This window comes from Calliphora vicina, chromosome 2, assembly GCF_958450345.1.
Source record: "Calliphora vicina chromosome 2, idCalVici1.1, whole genome shotgun sequence".
NCBI classification, from domain to species: Eukaryota; Metazoa; Arthropoda; class Insecta; order Diptera; family Calliphoridae; genus Calliphora; species Calliphora vicina.
Genome location: NC_088781.1, coordinates 47273591 through 47289222, shown reverse-complemented (window position 1 = coordinate 47289222; position 15632 = coordinate 47273591). Strand labels below are relative to the sequence as shown.

The 15632-nt window shown below is 29.9% G+C and overlaps 2 protein-coding genes across 4 annotated transcripts; both read right to left on the bottom strand.

Moving 5' to 3' along the window:
* Nucleotides 1-1655: 1655 nt before the first annotated feature.
* Nuf2 lies at nt 1656-3044 on the bottom strand. Its single transcript, XM_065501714.1, has 2 exons — nt 2679-3044; nt 1656-2627 (listed from the first exon to the last, which is right to left on the bottom strand). The coding sequence occupies exons 1-2, from the start codon at nt 2965-2967 to the stop codon at nt 1732-1734; spliced, it is 1185 nt and encodes a 394-aa protein (XP_065357786.1). The 5' UTR covers nt 2968-3044; the 3' UTR covers nt 1656-1731.
* A 1427-nt stretch (nt 3045-4471) lies between these two features.
* Nucleotides 4472-13926, bottom strand: Mnn1 (menin 1). 3 transcript variants are annotated; one of them, XM_065500501.1, is made up of 5 exons: nt 12662-13926; nt 10696-11343; nt 9960-10621; nt 8855-9380; nt 4472-8800 (listed from the first exon to the last, which is right to left on the bottom strand). In XM_065500501.1, the coding sequence occupies exons 1-5, from the start codon at nt 12984-12986 to the stop codon at nt 8739-8741; spliced, it is 2223 nt and encodes a 740-aa protein (XP_065356573.1). In that variant the 5' UTR covers nt 12987-13926; the 3' UTR covers nt 4472-8738. The 3 variants fall into 3 exon arrangements, with proteins under 3 accessions (XP_065356573.1, XP_065356574.1, XP_065356572.1); XM_065500502.1 differs by having other exon boundaries at nt 4472-8788; XM_065500500.1 differs by having other exon boundaries at nt 4472-9380.
* Nucleotides 13927-15632: the final 1706 nt, after the last annotated feature.

The window sequence follows — 15632 nt, the reverse complement described above, 5'->3', positions numbered from 1 at the left end:
TCAAAGACCTTTCCAACGATGTATATAACGCCATTGTAATTCGAACATACAATGTTCTTTCACACTGTCACTGGTTTATGCTGATTAACCAGCAACAATTGACCCAAAGTGTCCCAAAACTATGTATACAACATCTTGTCTCATCGTTATTTAAATATTTATTTTATTTTAATAATTAATTCTTTCGCATAATAAGTTTTTTATATGAAAATGACTACAGTCAAGATTTTCAAAATGCACTGACGCAAAAAACTATCGTGATAGATATTCAATTAATAAATCAGCAGTTTCAAAAATTAAAAAAATTTCGAGAAACAACTATTGTAAAAACTTAATATTTGGGAGGAAGACCTCGTAAAACTACTCTAAAACGAGCGAAAAGAGTTTAAGAAATTAAGTCGTGTTAACTTGGGGGTTATTATTTTAAATAATTCGAATTTAATATTGTTTTTATGTTTTCGAAATAAAAAGTGAAGAGATTATTTTCAAATGCGCCTTTCTTTTTATTGATATCAATTTGATACATTACGACTAGTCTCGATTGAAAATTATTGCGACTAACGGAGGGTTAAAAACAAGTAAGAGAGCTAAATACATATTTTTCAATTTGTTTTTTAATTTTTTTTTTTTTTCAAATTGAGATAGTCCCGTTTTTTTCCTTAATATGTATTTAGTATTTCCAAATTACTACTCGAATTTTAAATTAGTCCCATTAAGTACTAAAGAACTAAAAATTCAAGCACTTGAAAATATTTCTAGAATTTTTCTTGAATTAAAATAATATTACATTTTACACTTGCAAAACTATTAATATTTTCAAACAAAAAATATTTGACTTGAATTTAAATTTCCTTTTTATTGGAGAATATTACTGATATAACGTGTAATACAACTATAATGCAATTGCTTGACACTGCACTCAAGGCTGGAATTAAACTTGCTTTCAACTTGATTTCCATCAAAAATGTTTATTGATTAATCTTACAATAGCTTATTATAATTTTACAGAAATTAAATTATTTTTCTTAAATTCACTCTTTTTAATATTAGATCTATCTGAATTTTATGTTAATGGTATTATAAAAAATAAAACAACCTTTCAAAACATTTTTTTTAGCTGAACACAAAACCGAATATTCGGTTGAACTCCACAAAACAAAAAAAATTGTTTCTCATTTCATACGTTTATCCCAATTACTTGAGTCACCTTGTATACAGTTTGACAGATGACTCGGCAAAACAAATTTATTCAACTGTCAAGCGAAAATAGTGAACACAGAGAAATTGTGGAAAATTAAATTTGCAAAAACTCTAGCTTACTGAACTGAATAATTTGTTCCAAAAACTTTTATAAATAAAACATGTCGGCTGATAAAGAAAAGACCACTAAAGGTGATTTGGGTTTATTGGAGGAAGATGATGAATTTGAGGAGTTTCCTGCTGAAGGTAGTATACGGCCAACTTTTTTTCTTAGCATGTGTGTAATAATATTTGTTTGCATTTTTAGACTTTAATGCTGTGCAAGAAGATGAGGATGAAGTAAACGTTTGGGAAGACAATTGGGATGATGACAATGTCGAAGACGATTTCAATGTTCAACTTAAGGCACATTTAGAAAAACAAGCCATGGAAACGTAAAAAAAAATTAAAAACAATTTGTAATTTAAGCAGTTTTTGTAAGTTTATTTGAAAATAATATAAATAAAACAAATGAAAATTAAAACAACTCGACTAATCTTCATAAGATTCCAAAATCTCCGAAATATTTTCCACCAAGTACTGGGCTATATCTTTCTGCTCTTCCAGCTGACACTCCGAAATGTGCTCCTCTTCCTCCAATTGTGTTTTTTGCTTAATTTTTTGTGCCAACATATTTTGTTTAGCATTTAGTGTCTTCATGTGCTCCTGTTGTTTGAATTCGTATTCTTGTTTTTTATTTTGTTCTTCCTGTTCCAGGGAACATCTGGGTTGATTCTCTTCCTCAATTTCCTGCAGTAAGCCTTTGTGTTGGCGTTGTAAATCGTGCTCCTCTTTTTGAGCTCGTGACAACTGCTTATTGGTTTCTTGCACTTGTTTTATCAAACGTAATGGTATAATTTCATTGGCTTTTTCAATTTCTTTACTTAATTTTTGTAACTTTGCATAGCTATCTTTGCACTCATTCAAATTCGAGGCATTCGATAATTCAATTTCCTTTTGTTCGGCTATTTCCAATTTAAGCTGCTGCAGTTGTTTGTGCAACTCCTTAGATTCGTCATCGGCAACAACACGTTTACGTAAAATTTTCTTTTGCTCTTCCAAATGATTCAGTTTCTCCTTAAGTTCTTTATAGGTGTTATTCAGTTTTTTGAATTCTTCCTCCTGCTGAAAACTTTTCTTTTCTAGTTCTTTATGTTTGGTACGAGCCATAGGAACCTCTTCCATTAAATTCTCTATTGTCGACTTCATATTTTTGTTTTCTTCTCGTCTACGCTCATTATCGCGACGTTTATCATCAACAAGGCCCCTCAACTCCTCCAATTTGTGTATTCTTTCATGGGCCATTTTAAAAACACTCTCCTTATACAGATTGTAGTAGTAATAATAATTAAGAAGTATATACAGCATGTGCGCCGTCTTCTTAGGAGCTATAAATAAAATATTTTAATTTTTGTTCCCTTGGACACTTGAAAACTTACTTGGCCGTATTAAATCGTAATAGGTAAATGAATAGATTTTATCTGTGATTTTTAAGAAATGATCAATCTGTCGGGCTAACATAATGAGAAATAATCGAGTTTCTCTATTGTTTTCTTTATTTTCAGCGTTAAGATTAAATGGTGGCTCTATCTTGTAGCCAAAGTGCCTCAAATAGCCCACCAGTGCATTGGTAAGAAAATGTTCAGTTGGATTGCTTAAAGTTGTTTTATTTATTTGACAATCTGGAAACAACTTATTCCAACTATCAACATCTTCCTTGGTTAACATTTTGGCGTAGATAATACCTAATATTTATTAAAAATTTAGATTTTTTTATTTTATAGCGCGTAACTTTCAAAAATGTAAACAAACTTTTATGTTTAGCTTCTTTACAGAGTTGTAATTAAGCAGTGATGACAACCATGTATGAGCAAAATGATAGTGCATCACCTGTAATCTCGCATAAAAGAAGAAATTGGAGATAACCACTTTGCCTTAATAGTTGGTAACATGATTAAATAAAAGCTTACAATTTTAATAAAATTAAATTTAAAAATTACCTAAAAGTAAAACTCGCCAATTTAGAGCTTTTTTCCAAATGTGATTTAGAAAAGCGCTGAATTGTGTTAATGATAACATAGAAATGCTGCCAAGTTTATAAAAGTGTAATGCCAAGTATGAAATAAACAGACACTTCATAAGCATATGTCTCCACGTAGCAATATTTATTGCCGCACATTAATTTGTTGACGAATTAAATGACATAAACTAATAATTAAAATTAATGAATCCTAAGGCATTATCAAATTATTAAAAAATCACTACTATTAATTACTAAAAGCCTAGAATTTTTAAAATAATAGCAATGAATTTACAAAAACAATTATTTCGACTATAAATTTAATCGCAAATTGATTGAAATAAAACAAATTCTGGATCGTAATTCAGTTTTTATACCCTTCACCTTCGTGAGAAGGGTATATATAAGTTTGTCATTCCGTTTGTAATTTCTACATTTTTCATTTCCGACCCTATAAAGTATATATATTCTGGATCCTTATAGATAGCGGAGTCGATTAAGCCATGTCCGTCTGTCTGTCTGTCTGTCCGTCTGTCTGTCTGTTGAAATCAGTTTTCTGAAGACCCCAGATATCTTCGGGATCCAAATCTTCAATAATTCTGTCAGACATGCTTTCGAGAATTTTGCTATTTAAAATCAGCAAAATCGGTCCACAAATGGCTGAGATATGAGTAAAAAACCAAAACAACCTCGATTTTTGACCTATTTTTTTACCTATACCTGGATTACTAAGACATTAATATAGACAATATGGATATCTAATGATAGATATTTCAAAGACATTTGCAACGACGTATATAAGACCATAGTAAGTTGGACCTACAATGGGTCAAAATCGGGAAAAAAATTTTGAACCCGAATTTTTTTTTTTTAAAAATTGAAAAAACAAAAAAAAAATTTTAAAATTTAAAAAAAAAAAATTTTTTTAAATTTAAAAAAAAAATTTAAATTTAAAAAAAAAAATTTAAATTTAAAAAAAAAAATTTAAATAACAATCAAAAAATTTTTTTTTCCAAAAAATTCAAAAAACAACTGGAAAAAAAAATAAATTTTGTTTACCTAAAAATATTTAAAATTTTGAAGTATAATTTGGTGAAGGGTATATAAGATTCGGCACAGCCGAATATAGCACTCTTACTTGTTTTTATTTTAAAGTTTAAGAATAATTGAAAGATAACAAAAAAAAAAATTGTGAAATAAACCCGTTTCGCATAATTTTAACATAGTTTTTTCAGCTTTATTGTTGGTTTCTTTTATTTTTTTTAACATTTTAAACATTTATGGAGTTTTATATGTATAGGTTGTATATTTGTTATTATTTGAGGGAGTTGAAGGGAAAAAAAGAACTATTTTATTAGGTATTTATTTTGATTTAGTAATTCGATATTGTAAATTATTATGTATGTATTCTTTTAATTAATTATTGTAATATTGAGCTAAGCTGGTTAAATATGTACTATTATGGTTCTATTTAAAATTTCAATTGATAATTATTGCATAAAAGAGTGTGTATAAAGTATACGCGGAACTATGTTTTTCTTTTTCTTTTTTTAGTATTTTTTTTTTGTATATATATTTTTTTGTTTTATTAATTTAAGTGCATTTATTAAGTAGTGTTTGACATAAAAAAATAATAAGATTTTTTCCCCAGACATTATTTGATTTGTTGTTAACATAAATATTTGTTTAATATAATTTTGAATATAAAAATACAATTTTCCAAAAAGTTTTTTTGTGGTAATATTTGTTAGTTGATATAAATTTTAAGAAAATAAAGTAATTTCATATATATTTTGTAGTAATTAATATATATTTTTTTCGCCAAACATATTTTAAGGTTTAATGATTTGTATTTCACTTAATACTAAATAATGATTTGTTTATATATTTTTGTTTGTTTTGTTTTCATATATATGTAAGTGTATATATTAATAATTTTTACTTTTAATTAAACATTCAACATTTATTTTTAGTTTTTTTACGAAAGGGTATTCAAATAAAAAAACAGGACCGTAATTCCTAATTAAAATTGTAGTCTTTCATCATGGTTTGGTTCGTAAAAACATTGCAATTTATATTATTTGTTAAGACATTGTTTTACTAACATTTAAAAACTTGTAGAAAGCAAAACATTACTTAGGAATAAAAAGCTTCTTTACAGAATCACAGTCCCAGACAACAACTAAATCATCTTATCATTGTAGTTATTTAATGAGAATAGAATTAAATAGATTTTTATTATAGTTACAAAAAAATATAATAAGTTAGTTAGTTAAATATTAATTAGTGTGCTTGATTTTTGTTTTTCTTAAATATTTCTTTATTTGTTATATTTTCAATACATCACAGACTGTCTTTAACAAAATTCATTTTAAATGTTTATTATCAATCAATTATTTAACAAATACTTTTCAAGAAAAAAAGGATGAAAAAAGATTGGATTTTTTAATGCAACAAGATTTGTTTACCAAAAATAAATTTAAAAAAAAAAGAAAATTAATAAAGTTTTTTAACATTGAGCGTTATTTTGTATATTTTGTGCTTGAATTGTTGCGATAACAATTGTGGGAAATAATTGATTTACTAATTGAACATATAAAAATTATTTAGTAATTGTTTGTAAAATAAAATTAAAATAAAAAAAAAAACATATCACAAAAAGTATTAGGAAGTATGTAATAATAAAAGACAAGTACTATGCATAAACTAGCATGTATATAGAACATAAATATACTTATGTATTAATAGATTTGATGCAATTACCTTTAAAACAAAAACGATTTAAACCCAAGCAAATTCTTTCAGAAAACTTTCTTATATAGCGGCTAGACGAGCAAATGATCCAGGGAGATGTTTTTGTTGTGTATCAAACTATAAATACTATATTTAAAAGAAATTACTTTCATTCCAAAGATAACACAATGATTTAGAACACGTAGGAATGTATAGAGTCTAACGTGCCCAGACTTTAAGCATATTCGACAATGTGGTTATAAGCATGATAAAGAAGACTGCAGTATTGGATAGTTGATACTAGAAATGAGGCAGAAAGGCATGATCTTTATCATGCTTATAGCAGCATTGATAGTCCAAAATTAATAAGAATTTAAAATAGTAAAGGACATTCGACAATGAGGCTGTAAGCATGACCAAATCTTCCAAAAAAATTCTAAATTTTTGGAAGCTGGTTCAAAGAAGTTCACTTCGAAAGCAGCAAGTAACGACGCGGGGAATGATTAAATCAAAGGTGTTGCATTAAATAATACTCGAGACTTCGGATTTTCAAGATACATACCGGGTACCTACTTATAGCGGTGATGTAATGGAATGTTAAAGTTCCATATGAAATCATTCTGCGAAAAAGGAGAAACACATCAGCAATTGTGTACCAATCCGACCTTTAGGAGAAAGTTAATCTCATCTGACGTATAACGATTGTCCCTGTCAAATACCCAAAATATATTTCATTAAATGGCGGTCACGGAACCCATAGATGTAATAAAGACCTCAATGAATACCATCCTGCCATTCGGATAGTGGGCGACAATTCACAGAACTAATTTGGCAACTCTGGCACAAATAACAGCTGGTGCAGTATTCTGAAATTTTACCATGAACCATTTACCATGCTCTCAGCACAATAAATCTATGTTCTACTTGTCTTCAGACCTCTCATGATACGAGTGCATTTCTATCACTGTCCCAATATGTCTACTAATTTGGGCCCAATTAACTTATGATTAAGATCGACTGGCAAGATTTCTCCAGCTCCCAATACCATCCAATGACACTAACACAAATAATTAAAGTTTTTTACTAACATTTATATAAATAACTTTTAAATTTTGTATTGGTCTTAGCACATGTTCAAATAACAGTTCTATCATTTGAGGTTAAAAGATAAATTGGCTGTCAAATTATGAGATGTCAAGAATTGAGCTGGCATCCTTTGACATTTATTTAGTCTAAAGTTCGTAAAATTTAACCATGGAACTTTAGTGAATTGTCCAAACACCCGGCTAAGCAATCGCGTAATTTCTCGATTTGGCGATGTGATTTCACACAGCTGAACTATTTTCTCTGGGTGCATTTAAAAAACCGGGGTTACGTGAATAAATTACAAGCGACAGATGCTCTGAAAGCTGAAGAATATAAATAAAGGGTTTTTGCAAAATGTGGTTACAATTTTTGTGAAAAGAGTGGACGTTTATCGAAGTGCTAGAAATGGATATTATTTACCCACATCATATTACATTATTAATATTCATATTTCTACTTTGCATTGGTATCTATAAAACTGAAATTATTTAAAGTCTTTTTTTAAGCCAATTTACTTCCTAACCTCAAATTTGTCTACTTCGAATAAGGCGCTTTTAAGATACAGTAGAGTAAAGGAATAAAGCGGGAAAACAAAAACTATGATTAAAACAGAACACACAAACCTGCTTCCAAGTAAGTATTTACAATAAAGAAATCATATGTTAAATGGACATTAAAATAACTGTAAAATTTTAAAAACTGAAAAACCATAAATATTCAAATATTCACTGGCGCTCCAAAAACTACAAACTTTTATAAAATATTACAGTGGGTGTACTACTAATACATCAGTTTGGATCACTTGCCCCCTATGACAACCACTAGCAAAATCCAATAGTGTTTCACTCGAAATTTAAAAAAACAACGGGTTCAATGCTGCAGTAATTATGCTGGATGATAGCAGAATTTAAAAAAGCTTCAAATCTTAATGAAAGTTATTTTTAAAGGAAATAAAGATACATAATTAAAAAAAAATGTATTTGCAGGTAAATAAAATATATAAAAATAAAAATATGTATATAGTAAATAAAGTGGTTTGTTTAATCATAAAAAAGTAAAATAATTTAAGCACCATAAAAATCATGGAAAGATAAATAAAATTTAGTTTTTCTTAAATTACAACAAATATAAACTAAATATTGGATAAATAATTAAAAAAAGGAGTGTGTACTGGCAAAAAATAGAATTTTTATAAAAAACAAAACAAATGCATTTATTTTTTTTTTTGTTAAAAAAAACTTGTAACGCTAGGCGTTTCATTAAAGATTGAAGAAAATTAGAATAAACTCAATACATTACGGTGTTTTTTTTTTTTTTTGTTTAAATGAGGTTATAAATATTTAATTCTTTTAACAACTTCCAGTTTAGACTTATTTTTCTTTGCACATTGGTTAACAAATTTTTTGTTAAGAAAAAAACATGTGTCTTACCTTCTCTCTCTCTCGGTTTTTCATTAACTCCTGCGAACTAAAATTCATTATTAACACATACCCACACCCCTATAGATTCCTAAAATGTCTAGCCTTATTTCTTGTTTGTTTGTAATTTCACTAAAAAGCCTACTTAGCAAAGATTAGTTTGTATTTTTGTTGTTTGTAGCCTGAAAACAAACTTACCACTGGCACAGCCCGCTGTCACAGCAGCAATTATTACACTGAACTCATTCCCTTCTGGTACGTTTCGGCCGAGAGACTGCAATTGAATCGCCCGCTGTTGAGGAATCTGTAGTACTTGATATATTAACTGTTGAATAAGTAGAATTTGTAGTATGATTACCTAGTTTATCAACGCCACGTATCTTTTTGCTCGCTACCGATTGTGCGGTCACTTGTAACGATATTGCATGAGTGTTTAATTTTTCAGCCAGTAGCAAGTCTTTTAAACCCTTCATTTTTTGACTATACAACGTTATAACCGGTCGCTTAAACATGTAATGCAAAGGATCTTCTTCGTCTATCACAGGCGTCGGTGCCGTCAGAATTTGCGGTATTAATGACGATGATGAGGATGATGATTGTTCTGTTCGCGTATTGCTCAAATTACAGTCTGTTGGTGTGGTTGTTTTTGTTGTATCTGGATTTCCTGAGGATGTGGCCGTTGGTGTCTCATTTTTTGAAATGTTTACTTTCTTATCCGTACCGTTGGTGGTCTCGTCATGTTGATTGTTTAGTTTTTGTTGTTCCGCAAATGGTTGGCCACCACCTTGTAGCAGAAAGTCGGGATTTAGAATTTTTTCTCCACATGCTGCTGTTAAATCGGCCAATGTTGTTGGCATTTCACATTTTTTGCCATCATTTGATTTCTTGAAAATGTAGAAAAAAAAAATTTCGGTGAAAAATCAGAAAAAGATTTGGGAAAAAATTAATTTAGATGAAAAATCATTTTTTTGCCAATTTAAATATCAACCGAACCAGGACTTAACCTGACATATTGATGGAGCTTGGACATGACAACGACTCCTGAATATACATACAAATATACTTTATGAGGTCGCAAATGAAAAATGTCGAAATGACAAACTTGTATATACGCTTGCCACTCATGGTTAAGAGTATAATTTCTCGGTTATTCCAACTTTTCAAGATATTAAGTCATTAAAGAACTCAACAAATTTCTCAAAGAATATTAATACTTTATGACGTATATTTCGAAACATCAGCGGTTTTTTACCACTGCCTTCGATCCCACGACAATTATTGTCAACTCTGGGACAGCTGTATCAACCAAAAGTTTTTCCCCCAAGAAAAAACTCTCGGCAACAGAGATACTATTACAAAAGCATCCAGATTTTATTAGTTTCACAAAGCGAAAAAGCACAGTACGCGTTTTATTATAATTTTTCATGATAAAGCCTTTAATTTAATTTTATTTTTGAACTCACCTCATCTTTTTTAACTAAATTATTATTTCCCTCGATATGCTGTGATGAGCTCGTCTCACTCGTGTTCGATTTTTGTGCTTTAGCCTCATTTATAGTATCTCCATGACCAGGTTGTTCCACTGTTGTTTGTGTACTCGAACCACGAACCGCCTGCGGTTCATCTTCGGGTACTTTAATAACAACCTGAGAGCGTACATCATAATCAAATTTACATATATTATTCACCAGAGGTTTAGCCCAGCCAATGTGTAGAATCGGCGTTAAGCTATCCTCTTCCCACTGGCAAATGCCATCATAAAATCTTAATAGATTGGCAAAAACTTCAGAATCTCGCAATATGCTGCGAGCCGAATGACCGGAACTTTCTGTTTTCATAACATACGGTATCATTTCATTGGCTATATCGAGAAGTTCTTTGTAGATTTCTTCATCGTCACGACACTGATAGGTGTACAAGCGTATAACATCGGCCGCATTAGCCCAAGCAGCAAAAGCATCACGATACTTATTTAAACGATTGTAATAGTTACCCTGATACGTATAGGGATAAACATGATGGTTCTTATAGTGGGCCTTGGCCGATTCTATAGCCTCTCGGTAAAGCTGTTCGCAGGTAACCCGTTTTGATGTAGGATTTATTTCTTCCAATTCACCGAGAGTACCTAAATAAACGTAAACATATTACATTTAAATGTATTAAATTAAAATAATGTAAATTAATGTGATATTAACCCACCTAGTGCCATTGGATATTTTCTTAAGTGACCCATATCATAAAGCAACCATAATAATCTTTGTTGTAGTTCTTGCACTTCAACACAATCACTATTGGCAGATAATGAAATATTTATAGCCGATGCTATGGCTGCAACTTCCATGGGCTTATCACATACCACTGCTAGTCCACCTAAATAGAGCCATGATCCCGACTCTATGCCAGATGTTATATCCTGGCCGCGTTTGTCTTCACTGCCTTTACCATGCCAGGTTATTTCTATAGTTTCCAATTTTTTATTACCGAAAACCACCCAGGCATGATCTTCCGATATAGCTAAACGTACATCTCTATATCCCAACAGTTGACAACCAGCTACTACAGCCAATGCCACACCAAAACAATCCAACTTATTGCCCGACAAATAACTGTATAGATTTTGTAAGTGTGCACGATCTTTATAACTGCTGCGTATCAAGGAATGCCAAATTACATCCGATACCTTTTTAATAACTTCTCTGGTAGCCTGTCGGCTATTGCAGGTTGATGATATTTTCGGTTTTTCCACAATCGAAAGTATACTTTGAAATTTTTTGTAAAGACCCGATACCAGTTCGTAGGTGACTTCAGGAAATGGTACGGAATTTCCTGTAATTATATCGCTGTTTGCTGAAAATAATTTTGTAATTTATTAAATTTTCGATATTTTTAAGAAAACATTAAAATAAACATGGATTTATATAAGACAGATATGCAAATATGTATATGTACTAAAGTAAACTCTTTAGAAAATGGGATATGGATTTATTGTGATATCCTTTGTCTTAGACGATTTTTTATACTACATATCGTCACCTAAAATGCAAAATAACGTAACATCACTTTTCATAAGTTTATAGGAGAAGCAAAAAACGATATAAAATGAAAACTACTTGAGATATTGAAACGTATCATCAATATAAATTTTTATGAAAAAATAAAAACTTAAATAAAAATATTTTTTTTATTTTAAATAAAAGCAGTTTATATATGTATACTTTTTAAATTTTATTATGTTTTTTTTTTTATTTCATTAAGACTGCAAAAAATATTCAATTGCAACAAATTTATTAAACAAAATTAGGATACTACCTAAAATAAGGTAAAAACGATTTATTAATTAATTACTCAAAGCGTACGTATATTTTTTTGTTCAAGAAAATCATATACTTGATGATACTTTAGTTTCAATTTTAGTTATAACTTGGTTATTTTTGATAGTAAAAGCTTAAAATTTTGTACACATATGTAATATGATGTAGTGAATCGTAATCAATAATAAAATCAATTTCGAATTTTTTGATGATACGTTGTTTTGCATTTTAGGTGACGATATATCCTGTTTTGATGAGAAACGAATTTCTAGAAAAAAACGTTTAAATCTGACTAACAGTTTTACTTTGGGTCATAGAGAATTATACATAGAGACGAGACACTACGATTTTTCAAACAAAAATACAACAAATCATATGTCTGATACCAAACATTGACTAGCATGTAGTTTGTTGTTGCAAGAGTTAGGTTTTTGACAGCAGACTTAGGTTTTTGACAATTACGTCTCGTCTCTATGTTACCCTATGCTTTGGATATTTTGCACTAATCTACTTAAAAAAATATAAACTTTGAACTTACATATATAAAAACCAAACTAAAGGGAATTTCGAAATTCTAGAGAACTTCAAATTTTGTATGACCATGGAAAATATGTATACCAAATATTATTGTATTTAGAAGGTTAAAAAATTATTTTTTTCATGGAAATTTTTCGTTTTAAAAAAAAAATTGAATGAAAACAATTTTCGAAAACTGCGATTTATTAAAAAAAAAAACATGGCAATACTTCAAGAGGAACGAACGTACAGAACAAAAACAAAAATTCACATTGATAACAAAAGCATACAAAATGCATACAGCAACAGAAATAAAAAACAAATTTAACAATACACACCTGCCGCCGATAAACCACTGCTCACAATACCAGCCAAAGATGATGGAGTTACTGCATGTGATAACGAGGATGAAGCATGTTCGGCCGCTGAAGCAGCTGCTGCTTGGGCAGCATCTCCGGTTGTAAGAGACAATTCAATGTAGCCAGCTACAATTGATAACAATGTCAAATCGGGCTCCACATTTTGTGTATGGTACAGTTCCAATGAACGTTTGAAAAAATTCACAACATCATTGATTGATTTTAATGGAAACAAGCTGGGGTCCAATGGTGAATTCAATGATATCAATGGACTGTTACTAGCACTACGCGTAACTGTGGCCATGATAATAATATGAATGATATAAATGAACAATGTTCCTGATTCTTTTTGCGAAATGTCTCTGTTGCCTTAGTTCTCTACAATTTGGCTTGAGGCGATGATATCAAACAAAAAGTTATACTAACGTTCTTTTACTCCTTCTAGCCACAATTGATGCAATGCAACTGTTCTTTTATTTCTTATTTGTTTTTTTTTAGTTCTTTCAATTATATATGTAGTTTTTTATTTCTTATTCTGTACTTTGTGTACAGGGTTGGCTGAGTGGCTGGTTGTTTGGTTATTTGGCTACCAGTTGACGACGCCACAAGTTGACAAACCACTTTTGTTTCGCCTGTTTTGCACCTTGTTCGCCAAAATTGCAATGCAACTTTAGCGAGCGCATCTGTTTCGTTAAACTCCTTATAATATTATTTCATTATTGCACAAATTAATATCATTTAACTTTTTTTGTAGCATTTTCCTTAACTTTGTATTCATGTACATATGTATATGTATTATAATATTATGTTATCATGTAAGTGAATTTATATTTTAATGAGTAATTTAGTTATAATTTTTACGTGTTTTTCAGCATGTTGATTCTAGTTTATCTATGATTCACGGAATGACAAATTCCTTTACGAAATCACGACGACGACCCTTTTGCCCTTGTAACACCCCCTTTTTGGAAAAATTACTTCGCACACTTTTTGATTTCGTGTTCCACACTTTCTCTTGTGTTAAAAAAACAACAACAAACTAATTACATGCCGTTTAAAATAAGGTTTTTTTCACAACCAAATATGGTGAAATTATCTTTTTGTTATTTAAACATATAATCACAAATTTTCACTTTATTTTAATAAATATTTATGTTTCTTTATGTTTGTTACTGTTTAAATTAATTTTTAATATTGTTTTTATTGAAAATTTTATAGTTTTCCACTTATTACGTCTTTGTTTTTCTTACTGTTGCGGCCAGATAAACAAGTCGGCCTAAAATTTTCGTCGCCGGCGACTGGACTATTTTCCGTCGGCGGCTTTTATCAACCTAAAACGGCGGCGGAATAATTTTCGGAATAACTTTTTTATATCCCTTGTTTTCCCACTTTAAAACGCTTGATTTTTATCAAGTCCATGGTTTTAAATATATTTTTCTCTTTGCTTTAAAAAATAATGAAAAGTTGACGCAACTTTTTATCATACATTCAGGTATTATCTACTGGTACATATTAAAAAACTTTTAGCTACTTCTTATGAGCCGATTAAGATAACACGGAGGCTTAATTTTATTGGATAGACAGATTCAAAAACTGTCAAAGTCTTCCTATTGTTTTTCTTGCTTTTACAAAAATTACTGAATTTGAGAGCTAGAGCCTTGTATTTGTCATAATCCCCTGTTTATACTTGAAAAATATTTATCATAACAATGATGTTTGTTGTCAAGACAAAGTTGTCTGAGCAAAGACACTACACAATTTTGTCATAATGAAGCAATAATACTATTAAATGGCGACTATACCTGATGATTGGGTATCTTAATTTATATTTAACAGGTATAGCATATGGTAACAATTAACCCGGCAATTCCCAGTGTCACCTACAGGTGACAAAGATTAAAGGTAGTTTTAAACATAGAAACAGATATCGCCGATAAATATTGGTATTATTTATATACAGACAGGATCCTGTTTTATATCTGATTTTATTTTGGCAACACTAGAATTTTATTAACTAGGGGATTTTTAAAAATCTTTAAGCAGTGGTTTTGATTTTAACATACTGGTGCGTGTCTTATGATAAATAAGTTGTTATAAAAATGCCAAACGGGTAAGTATCACAATAATTTTTTTAATAAATACTGCTAGATATTCCGGCTAACAATGTGAGCAAGTATTTTTAGAAAATTATTTTTTTTCTGCCCCGTGTCACCTATAGGTGACCCAGCTATAAAATCGAAACTAGCTATATTTTTTTTTATTTTAAACTTATTTATAGTGTAAACTAGACGTATTTTTACTATTTTTAATAAAAACAAATTATTTCTCCCTTTGGCGAGGGTATGGGAATTGCCGGGTTAATGATGTTTGTTGTCAAGACATAGTTGTCTGAGCTGAAGTACTAACTCATGGCGTAATGATTATAAGGTGTATGCGTTACGGCAACAAATACAACAATACAAAAATAAATAATTTTTTTAGTGTCAAAAACAGTTGCTTAATGTATACAAAATAGAGAAAAAAAATGTTGACAAGATTAAAGTTGTAAACAAACTCGAGCAAAAAATAATCAGCTGTTTGATTAATGTCAACTTGTATATCATTACACCATGTACTATTTCGCCATATCACGAAGCAATATCACTAATAAATGATGTCTACACCTGATAATTTTTTCAGTTGACAACAATTTTTAAGTATATCATGACAAAAATATATCAAGTAAAGACATAGGGATATGTTTTGCTTCGAAAATGAATTTTCTATAAAATTTTTGTTTACTTTGAGTTGAAAATATGTATAATACTAGAAAACACAAAAAGTCGTTTACAAGATTTATTTTATTGCTTTCAAAACATATTTACAAAATACCAAATACGTTGCTGCCAGTTAAAGTTGAAGCACAAAGTACTGTATGGGGTAGGTCGTTTAGAGCATGGTAGAACCAACC

Coding starts and splice junctions, on each gene's coding strand:
- Nuf2 (XM_065501714.1), bottom strand. CDS start 2,967: ATGTTAACCAAGGAAGATGTTGATAGTTGGAATAAGTTGTTTCCAGAT. Junction 2,628..2,678: donor TTACGATTTAATACGGCCAA/GTAAGTTTTCAA, acceptor TTTTATTTATAG/CTCCTAAGAAGACGGCGCAC.
- Mnn1 (XM_065500500.1), bottom strand. CDS start 12,986: ATGGCCACAGTTACGCGTAGTGCTAGTAACAGTCCATTGATATCATTG. Junction 11,344..12,661: donor CAGTGGTTTATCGGCGGCAG/GTGTGTATTGTT, acceptor AATTATTTTCAG/CAAACAGCGATATAATTACA. Junction 9,381..9,959: donor ATTTAGTTAAAAAAGATGAG/GTGAGTTCAAAA, acceptor TACATTTTCAAG/AAATCAAATGATGGCAAAAA.